The sequence below is a fragment of the Homarus americanus genome, unplaced genomic scaffold, assembly GCF_018991925.1.
Source record: "Homarus americanus isolate GMGI-L3 unplaced genomic scaffold, GMGI_Hamer_2.0 scaffold41027, whole genome shotgun sequence".
NCBI classification, from domain to species: domain Eukaryota; kingdom Metazoa; phylum Arthropoda; class Malacostraca; order Decapoda; family Nephropidae; genus Homarus; species Homarus americanus.
The window spans coordinates 863401-884654 of NW_024745073.1; the positions used below are offsets into that span (position 1 = coordinate 863401).

The following is a 21254-nucleotide window of genomic DNA, read 5'->3' on the forward strand; positions in this document are numbered from 1 at the left end:
AGAAAATTGCTAATAAAAAAATAGTACGCTTACTGTAAGTCTGTATGAAATATTCTAATATACCTAAATCTTTTTCTGTTGTCATATTTTTAAATGTTTTAAAATAAAACACACAAAAAAATGTAAAATATAATCAACAAAATTATACAAATGACACCTTATGTGGGTGACAGATATCTCTATAATATCATGAAATTTGTTGAGGTAACTTATCTATGTTAACACCAGGAAATGTATCAGACCAATCTCAGTGTTCAGATGAAATGCTGACTACAGTTGCAACAATATCATAACCTAACGAGAGCCACCACAAGTCCATACGGAGCTCATCAGATAACTAACAGAAACCACCAAGACTCCAAACACTCTACTGAATTGTTCATGCTAAATGATATTGATTTTCTTATTTGACAGTGGCAGGGGAGATAATTCTGAGAGCAGATTTTAGTAATTCCACTTATTATTATCTATTTTACAAAAAACTACAGATGTTTGCTGCCTTAATGGACTGAAATTTATCAAAACCTTACGGTAAGCCGTATATAACTTTCAGAAATGTAAGTATACAAAATAAAAATATTTGCATAATTTATTTAATAAAAATCTTAATCAAGAATACATCAAACTTAATATATTAAATAAAAAATATTTACAATTCTTATGAAAAGTTTGAAGACATTACACTTTTACTGAGAATTAACTTGACTGAACTGACAACTTTTCTTGATTTTTAGTACTACAGTATGTACATTCATTAGTAACTGAATTAAATTCCACCTCTAGCTACAGTATTTCAAAACCGAGTTTAACTTGGTAGACAAGATATTTTTTATACACAATATGCTAAATATGGTTCTTAACAAAGGAATATAGAATACTATACTGAATTGTATTAAGAATCTTTGTAGTACATGTACTTTATTGTTCCTTGAAATTTCAAACAATTCTAGTAAGACAGTCTTCAGAAAAGATAGATTCCCACTTTCTTATATATTTTCTTAAGCAGTTTATATTTTCTTTCAAAAAGCAGAATGGTACATTTTCAGTTACATCTACTGGTACAGTGCTTCTTTAGGAGTTTTGTTTTCAAAATAATGCTTCTTGAGACTCTCCTTTTATAGGCATGCCATAAGAGACCCATTTGTGCCTTTGGGGGTCTCGTGGAGAAATTCTTGTTGAATCTCCATATCATTTGCAACATTGCAAGTTTCATTCACAATATGACAATTGGTCCCAAAGCTGCAGTATATTTTCTTTGTATAACTATTAACTCAGTTTCAAGTGAAATATTTTTCATTATGATCTTAAAGGAGTAATCTATCCCAGCAGTAAGTGGATACACATCCACCACTTGTTTAAGCAGCCTTCCTTTATCCAGTCATCAGTCTGCTGTAGGAGTGCATGTGCTGAATAAAGAGGCACCGGACAGACCTCCAAATATCAATGAATATCATTAAATACAATGTGAGTAGCATTACCAGTATGGAATATGAGACAATGAGTGAGTCCATAAATTAATGTACTTCATGAAAACTTGAAATCTGAGCAAATTGAAAAATATATAATTTCTGCCCCTATGAAGGATTAATCTTATCACCAGGTTATAAAATGATAGTTCTCTCAATGTACTGAGGTATGCTTAATCCATAGTCAAAATCTAAAGGAACTACAATTCATGGTCAGGCATCTTAAGAAAATTTACAAACAGTGACTGTCAGGTAGATAGGACATTACCAAAATATTTTGGCAGCATGAAAAGGATTCTTTTGAAAATGTACATCATCCTAAACATCATGCTTTAGCTCATTGTCACCAAGGAAATAGTGAGCTGCAAAAATGATTGGAAGTTTATTACTATACTTAGATTTAATGAAAACAGCATTGATGCCATTTGTAAGCTAGGTATGGCTGTTTTCATACTCTCTTCCTCTATTTTTCTATTCCCATATTTCTGGGTCCTAAAGTGCCCACTCTGAGAGTTAGGGCCTGAGGCAAACTGTTCATTTAATCTCCCTTGTGGTGACCTTTAGCCTAATGTCAGAACTAACACTCTCCATAGCATTAGTCACAAACAAAGTGTTTCACAATCTCAGGATGACATCTTCCCAGATGGAAAGGATTAGCAAAATCTGTAATCCTAACATGACAGTGATTAAGTTTAATTACAAAATTAAATGTTTAGACATATTCAAAGTAACTGACAAATATATATATATATATATATATATATATATATATATATATATATATATATATATATATATATATATATATATATATATATATATATATATATATAATAAAATCTCTAATTTACAAATAAAGGGTCAGCCAACATGTAACTGATTCAGTCAAAAGCAGTTGTGTCTGGTGTAGCCTTAGTGCGACTATGAGCCTTCCATTCAACAGAGCAGAATGTCAAAGTGCCAATGGTAGCAAAAATAACCAAAATTACAAGATGCCAATAAAGTTCAAAGACACTTGAGTAGAAGAAGCATGCAGCAGCTGAGAGGGACTGAGTAAACTTGAAAAGGGCAAATGCTGGCCCTGAATTATCTTCATAAACAGAACCAAGAATGGAGAATATCTGGGTGTTGAAACAAGCATCTCCAAAGCCCAACATGAAGCTGCACAGCATAGCAATCACTTGACTGAAAAATAATAAACAAAATTATTAGAACCATTTTATAAAATCAGTAAAATTCAAAATCATAATACATGTACAGGATATTCTTCATATTCTACAGGAACTGTACACTGTATTAACCAAAATAAACCATTTAATTATTAATCGTTACATCTAGATTATTGTTTCTGTTTTCATCCCAATAAAGTACTTTATTTTATTTACAATATCTTTTATTTACTGAAATTGACTTTTGAATGTCAATAGTACATAATCTTGGGTGGTGATGAGCTAAGAATAACAGAGTGAATATATGAAAATCACAAATCCAGAAATTGCAAACATCAAAGGCATTCTTTCAAATCTTTTCCCACTCAATACAGGGTGGCTGATTCCTATTGGCTTACAAGAAGTGTTCTACTTTCGTACACCCCTTCCACAATAATGCCCTAAATCTGGTTTTACCCTGTTGCTTCACACATCCCAGCATCATTCACCAGTAGTACATCATTCTCAAAAAAACATGCAATGACAGACTCTCCATTCATTCATGCAAACTGCTACTTTCTACATACCTATCTTCCTTAATTCTAGTGTGTCCTTCACCCCATCCTTCTAGCTATTTAAATCTTCACCTCTCAAAATTTTACTGTCCAGCTCTGAGTTATACACTCTTTTTACAATTTTTTTTTTCAGTTCGTCCATACCACTGGAGCAGAGGCTGAATGCTTTCTGTCCAACACTTCTCACTTCTGCACCTCCTACTTATATGTTCTTTTTATTCTCTATTTCCTATCCATCCCTCATTTTCCTCTCACATTATTTCTATTGCCTTAAATTTTCTACTCCATCATTGAGAGTTTACGGTTCAAACCCACATAACATCAACTCAATAATTCCCTCATATATCTTTGTCAGCTTTGATACAAATCCTTCTCCACACATTTCAATGATGATTCCATTCACTCCTGATGCCTTACCATTCTCAAACTTAAGTCTGTCCTACCTCCTCACTTATCAAATTTATCTCATTCACTTTGATGCTATTCATACCACCACATCTCAAACTGAAAAATTGTATCTATCGTTGTCACCTGTTACATTAAGTCTATACTCCAAATATTCTCTCCATCTCCCTTTTACAGTACTTCTTTTTCTTCCCAGAATATATCCCCCCTCCCCTTTTTTTCCATTCTTAACTGCCAATTCTATTTCTTCACTTGGTTTTCCTAATTAATTCAATCCCCCATGGGAGAGCTTTTTGTTCTTTTTAAATAAAATGTGACAAATTGTCTCCACATCTTTCATTTATTCTTCTTTTACATTAATTTTACTCCCTTTCTAATCTCTCTATACTGTATTGTACTCTTCCTTAATTCCAACTAGTGCTTGTACCATACGTCCTCCTCCTTATTCAGCATTGCCAACCTTTAATCTGACCATTTTCGCTTCTTGTTTTTTATTCCTATTCTCTTATACAGTGGTACCAGCATATCTAAGTAATTTTCATATACTGCATGACAAACAAAAGCAATACCAGGTTTCTCCAGAGTAATGGAATATACAGTACAGTATGTCAAGATGAAAATCCCCTTATGCATCAATGTAAAACTAATGATGCTGAATCTGGGTAGTACATTACAGTTCAATTTATTTTGAGAGGTTTTTATATACAATCCTCAGTACAATAAAAATTTGGGCAATAATTGCTATACTGTACTGTGTATAAAGCTATTACACTATACCTTGGCTGGCCATCTGATATAAATGAAGGATCTTTTGTATTTTGTAGAGGAGACATTGTAGGCAAGTTCAGGAAAATGAGGAAGAAGCAGACCATGTGGACCAGATAACCCAGAAGAACAATTGGATCTCGACCAAATTTGACAGTTTTTGAACCAAAGATTCCAAACACACCTCCACCTGAAATGTAAAATATTATATATTAATGACAGTGAATTAGAATAGTTTCTCTGCTCAATACCTGGAGAAAAAAAAATATATATATTTCCTGCCAAGGAGACTGGTACCTGTCAAGTCCAATGGTATTAATTGAGGCTTGAACCTCAACATTCATTAATCCTGAACTCCCCTTTGTTGGATGGGCAAGGGGTTTAAGGAGGCAGCTCATGTAAAATATGCCGACTTACTAAAGGCGCCTGGCCCCTTCACATCATTCAAGATTAATAAGTTCATCAATTTGGATATACAGATCTCCCTTCCCTCCCCTACTGTCAGCTTCACATGAGAGGGGGACATGGTACAGTGGTTGCTTCAAAAGAGAATACACAACAATCCAATTAGTTATGAAAGCCAAGTTTTCCAAATTCTGTAACCTAATCCCTGTAATTAAATTAAGGCTGAACACAACATCTTTTTTAATCTTATTTTTAGATTGGCAAGTTTGCTATCAATGGAAAGGTTATTCCCTGTAGAATGCAATGGAAATGCAAATAAAAAGTCTCTAGAAGAGAACTGCAGTGATGGATTAACTGTACTTGAGGCCTGAGGCTAGGTTTTATGGGGGCACCTTTTCTATGAGTTTTATTACAGTACCAGTATATGCACATGTACAGTACAGTAGATAATTTAATAATAAGATATTTAAGCTAACTGAGAAACCAACATCAATGGATAATCATATTTTGTGACTTTTTTTTTATGCAATTTTATTACCTAGCTAAAAATTGGAGAAAGGAACACTAAAGAAACCTAACACAATTTATTATCTGTATGCTAAAACAAAGCAATATTAAAAGCAACTTGGGATCTATAAAAAGATATATAATTTGTAAGTTTGTGATCTTTATCACATATGATCAAAGTCCCGAGAAATTATGATTGATAGAAGCTTGCCTTTTGAGCTTTCTCTTTTGTGAGTACTCAAATTATTTCATGCAACACAAGTCTTTCAAAATATCACTTTCTATATACAGTACAGTACTGTACATCAGTGAGAGCATCTTCAGCCTCCCTTGACTAGTTCATTATATTCTTTAGCTTTGAAAAACTGCATTCACCTATACAATTTGAGACCAACAGGCATATATACATTTGCAAAGCTATTTCCAAATTAGTAAATAGATCTTTCAATTCATGATGCAGAAGCACTCAATAAATGATCAATTCACTGTTACAATACAGGGCAATGATTTTTAGCCTTGTTATGGAAACCATCTATGAGTAGAATTCATTTGGACGAAGGGTTAGGTGGTAGCACAGGAAACACAGGATCACTGGTGTTTCATCATGAAGGACTCGAAAAGGTATTGATTTCCTTTTTGCCCGAGACATGGGCTTCAATTGCCTCAATGATAATCCATCACTAAAAATGTGGAGTCATGAGGTCATTATGTGTTAGGTCCATATTGGCCAGCTGATGATAAGAGTTACCTTTCCTGCAGCCAATCATGGGAACTAATGAAAACCTGAAATGTAATCCCCTATTTCCAATTGGCCCAAGGTAGTATATTTTTTCAGCAGATTCACTTTGTAAGATTTTTCCAGAAACCTAACCAGTGTAAAGTAAGGGTTTACTGTAAACAGATTTCACTATATGACTAATGCACAAATTTATCTTTAAAAAAAGTGCAGTTACCCGGTAATAATGGTAATTGTTAAGGTGGAAAAAGTATATGAAAGAACTAGGAAAGGGTAATTGTGAAAAAAGTTAGCTTACTGCTTATGATTACAGTAATTAAATTTTTTTTTATAGTACTGTACTGTACAGTACTTGCAAAGGAGATGATCTTATGTATGCTGGAAGAAAAAAGTTGGGAAGTCTGTATGTGAGACAGAAGTATGATGGAATGTTCAGTAAAGTCTATAAAGACCCTCAATACATACAACTGTCCCATACATGTACTGTATAATGAAAAAACAATACAGACAGATTAATGAATTACTGTACTGGTAATATAGTTGTCTACTTACCTAAGATTTCTCCACATCCAATGAACATTCCTGAAAGTCCAACAAGGCGTTTGGGATCGGGGAATCTGAGAGTGGCACTTAAGCACGCACTATAAACCCCACTGAAGAATGACAGCTCAATTCCTGAAATTAAAACCAATGTTGAATGGAATCATTTAATAATTAACTTGAATTAATTTTTAAGTATATTTTCAGTATCTGGAATTACTTCTTTCAAAAGTCTCATAAGTTAGTGAAGCCTGAGAACAGCATACAGAATATGGAAAAATCTGAAACTTTAGGAGGATCCCAGCGGATGGTCTACTCGAGTGGGACAAATTCTCCCCAGATGCTGAAGGATCTTTACAATTAAAATAATACAGTACTATGAGAAAAACATTTACCCCTATAAAGCAAAGTAATGCACAATATGTTCCAGTTTTCCATCCAATTAATCTTCATCAAGAATACAGTACAGGTACAACAGATCTATTAAAGGATGTTTTTAATGACCGCTAAGTATGCCAGATGACATTTATAAGATTACCCTACTGTACAGGGTATTGTTATCATGATAATTTCATATACTGTATATAGTATATTCATGGTCAAAAAGTATGACAAAAATTAATCAAGTGTAAAAAACAAAAGTGTAAGCATATGGACAAGTGTGAAGGATATTTTGGGATGATTTGTGATATGTAGTAATACCCCTTTTCCCTTTATTTGAAATCTATGTTTTTAACTTTGCAAATTCATAGCTTCATCACTGTCAGGTTGGATTCCCCTCCCATTTTATACATAAGATCTGCATTATCAGAACAAAGACTAGTTTGGCAACTATAAACTCAGAAATCAGCCATCTGGCAAAAAATTCTCAGGCATGGTTAATAGATGTATGCTTTTATACTTCATAGATAAACATTCTAAAAGTTGCATTTAAAATTCTAAAGAAAATCACACTGAATATGGATGTATCTACCGAGTATTTATATATCAGAAAACTAGACTTATCTTGTTTATTTACACCTGGATACCTGTTGCACTTGTAAGTACGAGGGTACATGTAAAATACTACTGTAACAGCATATCCTTTGGAAAAAATATTTTCAACAGTATTTTTTTCTAGTTCAATACCTTCAAGCTTGATAGACTAATAAATGGAAAAATGGAAAATTTAAACACTACAGTACAGTACAGGTTGTACCTCTCTAGTCCGGCATTCTGTGGTCCAGAAACTCCCGTGGCCCGGAACGATTTTAGTTTGTCCAATAGGTAGATAGGCAGCTTTTTTTTGTTTTTTTACTTATCTGAATTATTATTATTATTATTATTATTATTATTACAGGAGGATTAAATTTTTGCCCCTCAGACCCCAATGTGGGTCAGTGACCTATGCCCGAGTGGGCTAATCCCCATAAAAAAAACAACAACAAAGCCGCGGGAAATTAAGGTTTGTTTACATCCGGCAGTTCGGCTGCTCTCTCTCTCTCTCTCTCTGCTTGCCTATACAGAGTACAACATTTAACCCTTCAATATATATGAGGAGTAAATAAGTGTTGCTTTCATATTCTTATGTAGAGTAATGACGATATATTTTCACATGTGCGCACTTACATACACGCAGTCTCACTTTTTTTTTACCATTAATGGTTAGCTACTTATAATGTTTCATTTATTAACATTAAATAACATTACAGGTACTTCAAACAACCATATTAATTTTTTTACATTAATTTTACTACAGCTACAATCAGGGTCTTATTTTCTTCAGTTTTATATGTAGAACCAATCAGTCACTGGTTTTGTAAGCTTTAACATAAACAATGCCGGGAGCCGTCTCGTCTCATCGTGTGTTTTAATATTCCACGTGTTATTAATAAATTGTATTGTTAATTTTGCACACACAAACATTAATTCAATAAAAACAAATTCAGAAACATTAATTAAAATATATATGAACAGTAAATAAGTGTTGCTTTCATATTCTTATGCAAAGTAATGACGATATGTTTTCACGTGTGCGCACTTACATATGCGATCTCTCTTTTTTCTTTACCATTATCGTTAGCTACTTCTATTGCTCCATTTATTAACATTAAATAACATAACTTAAAACAACCATATTAATTTTACTACAGCTACAACCAAGGTCTTATTTTATTCAGTTTTATATGTAGAACCAGTCAGTCACTGGTTTTGTAATCAACGAAAACAATGCTGTGTCATTTCCTCGTGTGTTTTAATATTCTACGTATTATTAATGAATTGTATTGCTCATTTTGCACACATAAACATTAATTCAATAAAAAAGACATTCAGTAATAAACAATAATGAATCTTTTGTACATAAGAGAAATGACGCTGTTTACACGATTATGCATGTCGTCTGCACGTTGGCTGGCCGTTCAAACCTGTCGAAATTCAAGTTTCCGCCGTCAAAATTTTTATTTATTTTTTTTTGTGTGTGTTCCAATAAAATACGTTGAATTAAAAACTCGCGAAATTTGAGAAGCTGCTATACGACATTTAACCCTTCAATATGTCTTCAAAGAGACCTTGATGCAGAGAAAGTGGTGCTAGTGCTTCCAAGCATAAGCACAAGTCACTATCTAGCCAGGAAAAGGGTGAATTTCCATGGTCCGGTACCGGTCAGGTCCCGAGGTTGCCGGACTAGAGAGGTACAACCTGTAGTACTTAAAAAGATTTCTCATAAATGTACACATTAATTATTTGAATAAAATCTTAAGAGATTATCATAAAAACATTTTACAACATGACAAACCTGTATAGAAAAAGGTTGCAGATAAAAGCAGCATGTCCTTTGTCTTAAAGAGAGCTAATGATTTTTTTAGAGCATTAAACGGACTGCCAAGGGATTCATCAGCACGGCCACTGCCACCTGCACCAGGTTTTGGAAGGGCACACATAACACCAACGCCAATAACTCCAACGGCAGTCAATACAGAAAATACAACGTTCCGTGTTGTCTTATCAATAATATCTTTACCCATGAATTGGTAGAAGACAAAGATGTTACCAAACAACATACTGGAAAAGAAAAAAAAAGAAAAAATCTAAATTACTTATCATGAATAATAAAGAACTTAAAATTTCAGATTTCCATTTGCAAGAAATTACTGTACAGTCCGGTAACACAAAATTTTTACCCCAAAAATATATTTCAATGAAACATAGAGTAGGGTAATTATTATACTCTCCTAAAAAGAAAGCAGAAAGTAAAAATAAAATAAAAAGGAGGATAGATCAAAAGAATAGAATACTGTATCTTAAAAAAATTTCTATGTCAGAGATGGGGCAAAAGTGAGAATAAAAAAAAAAATCTTGAAGAAAAGGAGATTGAACATCATCTTTAAGCAAAACTCAGGATGAAGAAGTTATATACTGTACGGTATAGTACATATAAAAAGTGGAGGTGGAACAGGTAGTACAGGTATAAGTGACAAGAGAGGTATGTGTACAGTTCAACCTACTCTAACGTATAAGCGTGAAATAAAGTTCAATACAAGATTGACAGACCAAATTCAAGCAGCAGATATAGATACGTATCTAATAGTTTAGATGAGATGTAGGAAGAGTAAACACAGTGAGAAATCCTACTACAGTATACAGTAGTGTACTGTATAATACAGGCACAGAAAAAAATAGAACACAGCTGAAAACAAGTAAGTTACCGGTAGTCTAAGGGAGCATTAAAAGAGACCATGTATGAGGTGAAGATACTGCACAGTGATATAGAGTGAGTGTGTGTGTGTGTGTGTGTGTGTAAAAGTATGTTTGGGATATGAAAGAATGTACAGTGTTTATAGACGAGAATGTTTCAAGAAAGCTCTGCACATGCCAAACTCCAGGATAATAAAGATAGGATATGGAAAGTCAGGTGGATTTTTAGCAGAGTCATAATCAATATTTCATTGTAATACTGTACTGTATGCTAAAAAAAAAATATCACAATCCACCATTAACACTAAGGCCACTAGGTATTATAGCGTCAAGTGAAGAGCTTAGTACAAAACTCACCCTCAAGGAATATGAATACTGTAGTAGTATTTCATTAACATTAAACAAAACATCTTTCAACAAACCTGCTCTGAAGCATAGCCCAGAAGATGCCAGAGTTCCGAGAGATTGTCTTCTGAGTGGACATAAGAGTAAGATAGTTTCCTTGACCCGTCCAGATCAAAGCAGCACCAGCACCCACTATCACAGATGTTACATACAGAATCGCTGTGTTGGGCCACAGGAAGCCAATGATGAAAATTCTGCAAAGGAGTTATATGGTAAAAAGCCATAAATCCCAAATACTGTACTGTACCATAAAAATTAAAAATGTCACACAAGCATGGAAAATGTCAATAAAACGATAAAGATGATGATACCTGTACTAAATCTGCTTGGGCTAAAATTGTGAAATTTAAACTTCTCACAATGGAAACATGAACTACAAGAAAATAATACCTGTATGTCAAAATTCCACTTAACTTATACAGTATGTAGGAGGAAGTTGATTGCTTTTCAAATCAACAAAAACCTACAACAATAAAGAACTTGGTACTGTAGTGGTTTATATCTAACCAGTGCGGCTCAACTGTAGTGTATTAATACTTTACATATTGGTGAGTGACCTTCAACTTTTACATTTCGACCCTGACAGTGCTGCAGGTAAAGATTTGTTTTTAGTTTACCCTTAAGTCAAAATATAAAAATTATGTACAATAAAAAAAATAAATAAAAACTAAAAAAAAGTACTAAAAGAACACCTGACCCTTGTCAGCACGATAAGTAGAGTACACAAGAGATATGAAATTGTAAATGGAAGATTGAGGCATTAAATCCCACTTTATTAGTAAGGGAAAACACAAAAGACCTGCAAGATATGCTTCCACTAACTGTGCTCGGGTATCCAGGCAACATGTAATACCCTGTGGTAAGAAGATACTCTACTGTACTGTATCGATAAGGTCTAAAGACAGTATTTTACAACATGTTAGAAGTTCAACAACTTTCTCAATGCTATGTTTCTAGCCTGCAGCCAAAAACAATGTACAGTACATTCTTGCAACTCAGCAATGCATGTTTCCATAGTAATGGCACATTCTGCTTGGGTGTGTTTAGTAGTGGTGCATCTTGAAGATCATTTGTGAGGACCCCCAGACTGATAATTAAAATAAATAATTTTATATACTTACACATACGTGATGCCTCCTATGATCATGGTAAGTTTGGGGCCAAGGATACTGAGGCATGATGGAGATAGCCAGTTAAAGGATGCAAAGACTGCATAAATAACTGCCAATGATATGTAGCCAGACCCATTAAAGTTGGGATCCTCTGCTTTGATGCTCTTGATTACCACTTGCTGTAAACAGTGATACACCACGTTAGTTAATTTTCATAATAAAATCATTAACACTGAGTTTGACATCTCCCAGTGACTGCTTTTCTTAACAAACATATTCATGCATGAGTGGAAATATCACTGAATTTATATACAGCCACTATATCAGCTATATCTTAGGGATACTGTATTGCACAATACAGTACAGTATTGTACTGTATTTGCAATGGGCTACTGTATTTTCTTTTCTAATTGGAAATGTACTTCAAGACCAATATTCATATTCTTTTTAGGCATAATCAATTGCCATAAAACTTAAGTGTAAAATTAAATACAGTATACTGACTGTATTCTGAAGAAAAAACTGTACATGTATACAGTACTGCATTGTACTGTATTTCTGTACAGTATTTAAATTTGATGCTATGTACAATCAAAGAGAAAAGTTGTTTCACGGTTTTGTCCGAAGAATAAATATAACTCTTGAAACATTATGAGAGCCCCCTACCACAAGGCAGAGCGCACCAAAAGTTTAGCCCTTCGGCATATGTTTACACCAAATTTCACGACACAACTTTTGTCTTTCATTGTACATAAACATGATATCTGTTATAGTAAGAAATTTAGTACATACAGTTATGTCTCTTATAAAAAAAAAGTAAAATTCTAAAACACCTACATAGGATATGCACAAAGACTGTAACCCTAAAATAAATCTCATAAAATGACACAATACTGTAATATATAATACTTATACTTTACTGTACATACAGTATAGTTAAACTTAACATTGAAAAAAAATTGCATAATATCAAACAGGCCAAGCATTCTCACAATCTAGAGAAAAATGGCATGCTTTATAAACATCACAAAATATATACAGTATTTTATTCCCAGAAGTGCTGTACATACTGTATACTGTATTTGAGGTGTTTGTGAGGACCCAAACATGACCTTATACCTGTACATTAAGTCATGAGACAATACAACACAACACAATATCCAACTTAGATTTGCATTCTTCAATAATGTGCTGGTACAGTACTGTGCACCGTCAACTTATACTCATATAACATCATCAGTCTAGTACTGTACCTATAGATTTATGGAAATAAAAATCTATGGCATCCTGTAACTGACAAGACAGTACAGTACAGTCCTGCCCAGTACAGGCTACTAGGGAAAACATACTGTATAACATCCACTCATAGGTGCATATTACAGGGGATATAGCATTTACATAGAGAAGCAGATATGACAAAATAAATTAGCATTTTGACCCGGTTTATCAAGGTCGAAAATCCAATTCAACTTGTAAATTTAAGTTAAGGTTAAGAAAGCAATCAACCAATTTTAATGATAACATAAGTTGTATGAATAGAACTCAGCCCAGAAGTGAAGTACTGTACTGTATATACCATAATAATTGATAGTGTTTGTATGTGTTTCTTAATATGTTAAATAAAATTACAACCTACAGTATGTAATGCATAAAGAAGCAACTATATTCAGTACTGTAGCTAATCAGTTTCCTTCATCTCAACAACAGCAATGCTTTTTTTTTTTGCAATACTGTACCGTAGTAATCAACATTTTATTTTTGCCCTTGTCTCATCTTTCACTGCAACCAGGAAATTATCTAACATAAATCACAGTCCACTGTAAGGTTGACTACAACATACAACACCACCACAGCTACTCCCAAGGAGCAAGACAGTACTGTACAGTACCTGTATCTCACAAAATTTCCCACAGGAGAAAAACCAGTTCCAGTACAGTAGAGTACTATACCTGTAACAAGAATTTTGGCCCTAATACTGTATACTCTTTTTGGTTATATGAGTTAACAAATTCCACAATACAGCATAGGTGTACAGTACAGTATTTAAAAAGTACACCTCACCAAAAACTATCTCCCATGATTGATGAACTCCCATCATTACAATAGCTATATCAAATACAGAGTACTGTAGTATACTGTAAATACTGTGTTTCGAATCTACCAGTAACAATCTATATTAATGAAAACAAACATTTATCATCTATTAAAAAGTAAATTGTCTTAAATTCAACAACATTCAGTCAATAAATATACTGTAGTTACACTTTCAGCGGGGTAACATACAGTGTCAGTCCATTAAGTCATGAGACAAGTGTTGCTTGCACCTCCTGGGTGCCTTTCCATCGACATACTGTATACTGTACTGTACAGAGCATAAGGCACCTTCAAACAGTTTTTTGTCACTGCTGCCATGTACACTTACGCCATTGCTATTTTCTAAATTTAAACAAAGTAAAGTCTGGGATTAACAATTACCACTCTTCATGCAGTAATAACACTTAAAAGCATTACAGTATTTGTTAGTCCTATGGAAAACTAAGACTTAACCCTAACCCAACACCATAACCGTAGTGTTTGACAATTGGTGTGGCAATAGTGTGTCTTGCATGTTCAAGGACTAGTCAAGCTGTCCATGTCCCCATGTTTTATAAAAGCCTTGGTGGCTGTCAGCCTTACCTGCATGTTGCCCTGCGTCTGGAAGGAGGTGAACACTAACATGTAGGCCAGGCCTAACAGGATCACATTGATGGTGGCGCGATCTATAGGAATCTTCATCTTGGTGGTGGTAGGCTGATGGTGATGTTACTGATGCTCCAGGTGGTGCTTATGATGATACACTCCTTTTTATGAGTTTGGGACCCTCCACTAGTCTGCTACAACCATGGGGTTTAACGGGTATGATGTCCTTATTGTGGACAACAGCTTTTATGTCCTAGTCGGAAGACAGCACCAAACATTACACTTATACTGTACGAAGTTTGAGTTTACATTTAAAATATAAGTTACGGTAATAGAGTAATATATTTTCTTTGAGAATTTCACTATAACATTTGTTTTAATGCACAAAATACAATTTTCAATTCGGAATAGTTATTCACCCTCTAGCCGGGTGAATAACCCCTTCTTCATTAATTTATTTAAAAGCCAGTGAGTAGGATGTGGCATACACACATTTAGTGCCTGGGTACTGTATATTTGCAAAAGGTACCTCGTGATCTACTGATTTTAGCAGGAATGAACAACTGAGCAATATAGTCTGTCTGGCAATAGTCAAGGTTTCATTCCTGTTAAAATATGACATAGTCCAGGAAGGCTTTGTCAATTCAACAAAGTACCAAAGGTGCATATGCCACAGCCTACTGCTGGTTTTTAAGTACAGGGTGACAATTAATTCATGGGCACATTATTTTATATGGATAGTATAACTCTGGGATACCAACTATTTAGAACACAGTATGGAAATATTAGTGAACTTCACACCTCTTCTTTTCTTGCCACATATGCAATGCAACAAGGCAAAAGTTGCAAGAAACTTTTCCAAATACATAACACCATTTCAAGATTTGGGGACATTCCATGGTCACTCCAATCACCTGACCATTTTTATGGGACTACAGTACTTAAAGTTTAAGGTGTATGAAAAAAAAAGAGCACCAGAAAACCAGAAACGATATAAGGTGGATTTCTTCTGAAACAATTCAGCAAGTTATTGATAACTTCTTCCGCTACCATTAATGCATACGTTCTAATATAAGTTTCACCTGACAACAGTCATTTCCAAGAAATGATGAAGTGTGAATTTCACCAATATTTCCAAACTGTATTCTTATAAATACTTGGTATCCCAAAGTTATACTATCCCCCCTAAAATACTGAAGTGACTACCTTATTCCCTACAAATACTGATATATAATTTTCACTGTATTTTATTCAATCAATCGGTTACGTTAACTGTCGATGAGCACACACTACTACTACTACTACTTTACTGTCACTCAGAATCGAGTCTGACAATCATCCAGCTATGATACAATGATATGAGTTATTAAGGATGTCACCTAGGTTGGTGAGTTCTGAGGTGACTAGGACCGGCAGGGTCGATCACAGATGTTGCACATGTGGGGGGCTACATCTAGAGAGGGAGCGTCTTTCTGGCGTTGGCGCTTGTCTGCCACGTTATGCAGTCGGGCTAACTCGAAAGCATTGACACCTTCTTGTGTGGTGATCCCCCCCCCCCACACACACTTTTGCAGATAAATTTGTCAAAATACACGGCGACTCCTATATCTAACCCCATTTTTTATTTAATTCATCAATATAAGTACAGTGGCCCTCGGTTAACGAACTCAATCCGTTCCAGAAGGTCGTTCGTTAACCAAACGTTCGTTAACGAAACCATTGTTTCAATGGGTTTTTGGGTAGTGGTTCCAGCTCACCGAAAATTTCCTAAATTCAACAAAAATGGTAGAAAAGTTCACTTACTTTGAGGTGTGTATGTAGAAGGCTCCTGGATGATGATGATGATGATGGGATTTAGAATGGGGTGGAGGAGAAGGAAGAAGAGAAGGCATTGGGGTGGAAGAGAAGTCACCCCATGGTGCCATTTTACCCATAAAATTTTAGCTCTCTGGTTTAATTCAAGATTATTTTCTTTAAATCAATGCTGCACTGCATTATATATTGTCAATATATAAAATATATTTCAAAATGACCAATAATTTGCTTGGAAACACAGACAAAAAGCATTTAGTTGAAGAGAGTCTCAAGCAAGATGTTACCTCCAGTGAAAACAGAGAGAGACTGACGCCTGTTTGCTGTGTTAAGAGGCTGGATGCCGCGCATTAAACTAGTCACTTTACCTTCAATTTCGTTCAATAATTGTTAAAATGACTAAAAAATTGAATATTAAACTTTTAAAATTATTGAATAGTATAAACTTCTTGATATTTACAAAAATAGTAAGGAATTTAAGCCCTAGAACCGATTAATGTATTGGCGGACTGATACTAAAGCTGGTTGCCCGGTCAGTGCAAGCGAAAACATGTTGAGGTCGGTTCGTAAGAAGTTCGTTAGCGAATTTTTTTAGATTAACCGAATTGAAGATCCTTATGGAAGGCAGTTCGTTAATCGAAATTACGTTAACCGAGGTGTTAGATTAAACGGGTCACTGTAGTAGTATTAGAAGTATCTTAAATAATAAGAACGTTTCACCGTCAGTTCTTTTAATACAGAGGTGGAACTGATATTTAAGGGAAAGGTAGAAGAGAAATTAAAGAATATCACTATCAGAAAAGAGGATGTTCTTAATTAGATAAATAAACTAAAGAAAACAAAATCCCCAGGGCCGGATGAAATTTTCCCTCGAGTCTTGAAAGAGTGTAGGGAACAGATTAGCGGACCCCTCGTAAACTTATTTACAAAATCATTAGACACTGGAGTTGTGCCAGACTTGTGGAAACAGGCAAATGTAGTACCCATATTCAAAAAGGGAGACAGAGCATCAGCGTCAAATTACCGGCCGATCAGTTTGACGTCAGTAGTCGGGAAATTTCTTGAATCAATTATAGCAGATAACATCCGATCGCATCAAGAGAAAAACAAATTAATCTACGACTCTCAACATGGGTTTGCAAAGGGAAAATCTTGTCTAACAAATCCGCTAACGTTTTTTAGGAAAGTCTTTGAGGTAGTAGATAATGACGAAAATTACGATGTTATTTACTTAGACTTTAGCAAAGCATTTGACAGAGTACCGCATCTGAGGCTTCTGAGAAAAATTAAGGCTCATGGTATCGAGGGGAAAGTTTCAAATTGGATAAAATCATGGCTCACCGATAGAACGCAGAGGGTCAGTGTAGATGGTGTTAAATCTGAGTGGGGCCGTGTAACCAGTGGGGTTCCCCAGGGGTCAGTACTAGGCCCACTCTTGTTCATAATCTACATAAACGATCTAGATACTGGGATCAGCAGTGACATAAGCAAGTTTGCGGATGACACCAAAATAGGGCGGCAAATTAATTCAGGGCAGGATGCAAATGCATTACAGGAGGATCTAAATAAACTGCAGGAGTGGTCTGAAAAATGGCAAATGAAATTCAACACCAGCAAGTGCAGCGTACTTAATATTGGAAGAACAAATACTTATAATGTATACAGCCTTAACAACATCAACCTAGAGAAGTCGACTTGTGAAAGAGACCTAAGGGTACTTGTAAGCCTGGACCTACGGCCTAGAAAACAGTACGTTAATGTTCGAAATAAGGCAAACAGAGTATTGGGTTTTATATCTAGAATGTAAGTAACAAGAGTGCAGAGGTCTTATTGCAACTATATCTTGCGCTAGTCAGGCCGCACCTCAATTATGCGGTTCAGTTCTGGTGCCCCTATTATAGAATGGATATAAATTCACTAGAGTCAGTGCAGCGAAGAATGACAAAAATGATTCTGGGACTTAGAAACCTTCCATATCAGGATAGGTTAAAGAAACTTAACTTGCATTCCCTAGAAAGACGAAGAGTGCGGGGAGATATGATAGAAGTATTTAAGTGGATGAAAGGAATCAATAAAGGGGATATAGATAAAGTTCTTATAATATCCGAGCAGGATAGGACTCGGAGCAACGGATTCAAGTTGGATAAGTTTAGGTTTCGGGAGCTAGGAAGAAACTGGTTCACAAATAGGGTGGTGGACGAGTGGAACAAGCTTACCAACTTTGTAGTAAGTGCGGGAACTCTGGAAAGTTTCAAAAGGAGGCTAGATAGATTCATGGATGATAGAGTGGTAGTAACTCTCGACAGGAGCTGCCATGCACAGGCCAACCGGCCTATTGCAGACTCCTTATTTTCTTATGTTTGTTTCAGGCTATACGCAACACAACGTCAAAATTACCCAATCTATTTTTATAACATCTAACACCTGGCAAAATATAGCATATACAACATAACGAATTTTACAATATGATAAACGTCTTCAAAGTATACTTTGTGTTCCTGCTACCTGTGGAATTCATATTTGTCTGAAACGCCAGACATAGTTACCAGCTGGCCAAATTTCGTGTCAAACCTACAGTAATTAATGCGTTGTTGATGCTAATAATGTGATTACTGCACTTTAACAACTACGGGTCTCAACTGCATACTCTAGATTACTACATCCACGTCATCATCATCTATATAACAATTAGATACTATCTCTGAAAATCATGTGTTATGTTTCCTCGTATAATGAACCTTTTCAGAATATATTTACGTTCATGACCATCTCCAGACAAAATAATGTTAAAGGAAAATTTAAAAGGTTGCTAAATGATGTTCTGTACTACATTTATAAAACGTTATTTATTCCAATTACAATTATCGGTACAGTCCGTTAGGATAAATATGTAGACTACACGTAGTTGCAACGTAGGAGTATTAACATTCACAAGTAATCTTCTCTTGTCTTTCCGTTTTAAACTTCCCGGACAACATTTTCTTGTCAATGCATTACTAGTAGATTTGTATGATAAATCTGACTCAGACCTTCGTAAAAAAAAATCCATAGCACACCAATAGCAAGACACTAAAACAACTGAAGATACGCATACTGCTACTTTAACCGGATTCAGAGGCAGCGATAACACCTCACGACTCGTTGACTCGTCTATCAGTGGCACACAATGAAACACTAAAGACCCAGGGAGGGTTGTGGCACGAACTAGTGAGAACCGTCGTCCCCATGGGCAGGCAAACAAGCGACTGGGGTTCACATAGACTCCTGATAAAAACGTCATTACACTCTTACTATCAGTAACGCAATTGCCAGTATCGACAAAGATTACATCCATCCGACCACCCACTAATATAAGCACATAACAATCACCAGCCTTCCCACTGTATGGAAATCCGCGCAGGCTTTCTAAAGATTGAAATCAGCCTTGACACAGTAAAAAAAAAAAAAAATTATCAAGAACACTCAACAAACTGAGCCCTTTATCGTGATTATTGACCCAAACACTTATAAATACTGTAGTAATGCTCCTTATCAGACAAAGAGGAATCTGTTTTCTGACAATATGGGCCTTCTGCCACGGTCAGACTAAACACTTCCAAGGTTGACTTTGTCTAGTGTCTGCCATTATAGGCACAGTCTTAAACATAGTAAATAACATTACCTCGGCATGACACAAACCTTAGAAATGCTTTACTAATAACTTAACAACGAGCTGCAACTGGTCATACCACAAGTCCACAACACGTACTCCCTCAAGACCCTGTTCCTGTCAGGGCCTGACGACTATCAGAAAATTAAAATGGATTATCTAGAAAAAACGAATCTAATTCATAACATGGCAATCATTCATTGAGCTAGTTGATGGTCCTTCATCGTAGGGAATATATTTATGCAATTTTTGTCGAAAATCATTACTGGACGAACATTTAGACACCTTCACAGTCACCCGGATTACCTGAAAAAGTAAGACATATTTTCTAGAAACTTACTTTTCTTACACTGCCGTCTCGTATTTTAATTCTAACTGACTTGCCATATAATTCTATGTTGAAAAATTATTTTTGTCACCACTGTCAGCTATGATAAATTCTTGAACATCAGTTTAAAAAATACTGAATGTAAAATGTTAGGTTATCCAACGAGACAGAATTAGTTAACTGAAGTTTGTTCACCTCTCTCACTTATACGTGTGGAGTACTAACGTTGCTCCACTCATCACCATGTGTGGAAAGTCACTAGTAAACCCTGTGAATTTAAGCAAACCAATAGCCTGCACACCATAAACTCTCACACACCGGCTTCAAGCCAAGCAGGCTATTTCTCGCCAAAGCGCAGCGAGCTATGCATGGAACCCTTCCAAGTGCCACATCAATGATGTCAACACGGGCAGTGCCATCACAGAACGGAAGAAGTTGAATATCTTGACACTTTTGTCATACGTTCATTCACTTATTTTTTTTAAAGAAATGTCAATGCAAGTCTTTAATAAAAAAAGCTTCCCCAAATCACGAAAATACAAATAATCTGGCGGGAAAGTAATATTTATTGGAGTTGGATGATTAAGATGAGCTTGAAATGTTTTGAGCAAACACCCCCGAACACCCTCAGTATTTTATACCAACGCACGCCGATACAAAACACCAACTATCTCTTCTCTCAACAAAATCTTTAAAGGTATAGTCCAATATTAAATGAACGATAAGAAAAAATATACTAATGAGAAAAGAAGAGAAAAACTCGAAAAAGGTGAGGCGTAAATGTAGCCAGAGTCAACAATGGAAGCCGCAGAGGCAGCAGACAATGAATGGAGTCAGGGGTGATGATAGACACACATACACTCGCTGACAACCTATTAACACCACACACACACACTGACGGCCAACACGACCCTCAATACTTCACTGTAGTCTTCACCCGCTGTTGAATCTATACGTCAAGCTGCAGCAAGGGCACGGAACATGGTTGTGGGGAGTATGGGACCTGATAACGAGATGAGGTGGCCACAGTCCACCTGTTATCACTGT

General features: G+C 35.4%; 1 protein-coding gene across 9 annotated transcripts in view; it reads right to left on the bottom strand.

Moving 5' to 3' along the window:
• Positions 1-117: 117 nt before the first annotated feature.
• LOC121878534 (UNC93-like protein MFSD11) overlaps positions 118-21254 on the bottom strand; it is a 56015-nt gene continuing 34878 nt past the window's right edge. For 4 of the 9 annotated variants that reach the window (XM_042384805.1, XM_042384810.1, XM_042384804.1 and 1 more), the window contains exons 2-8: positions 14416-14671; positions 11749-11918; positions 10645-10821; positions 9324-9589; positions 6560-6682; positions 4372-4549; positions 118-2651 (exon numbers count right to left, since the gene is read on the bottom strand). In XM_042384805.1, the coding sequence (XP_042240739.1) occupies positions 2348-2651; positions 4372-4549; positions 6560-6682; positions 9324-9589; positions 10645-10821; positions 11749-11918; positions 14416-14514 (1317 nt within the window). In that variant the 5' untranslated portion in view covers positions 14515-14671 and the 3' untranslated portion in view covers positions 118-2347. The other 5 variants (XM_042384807.1, XM_042384811.1, XM_042384809.1 and 2 more) reach the window with 5 other exon arrangements.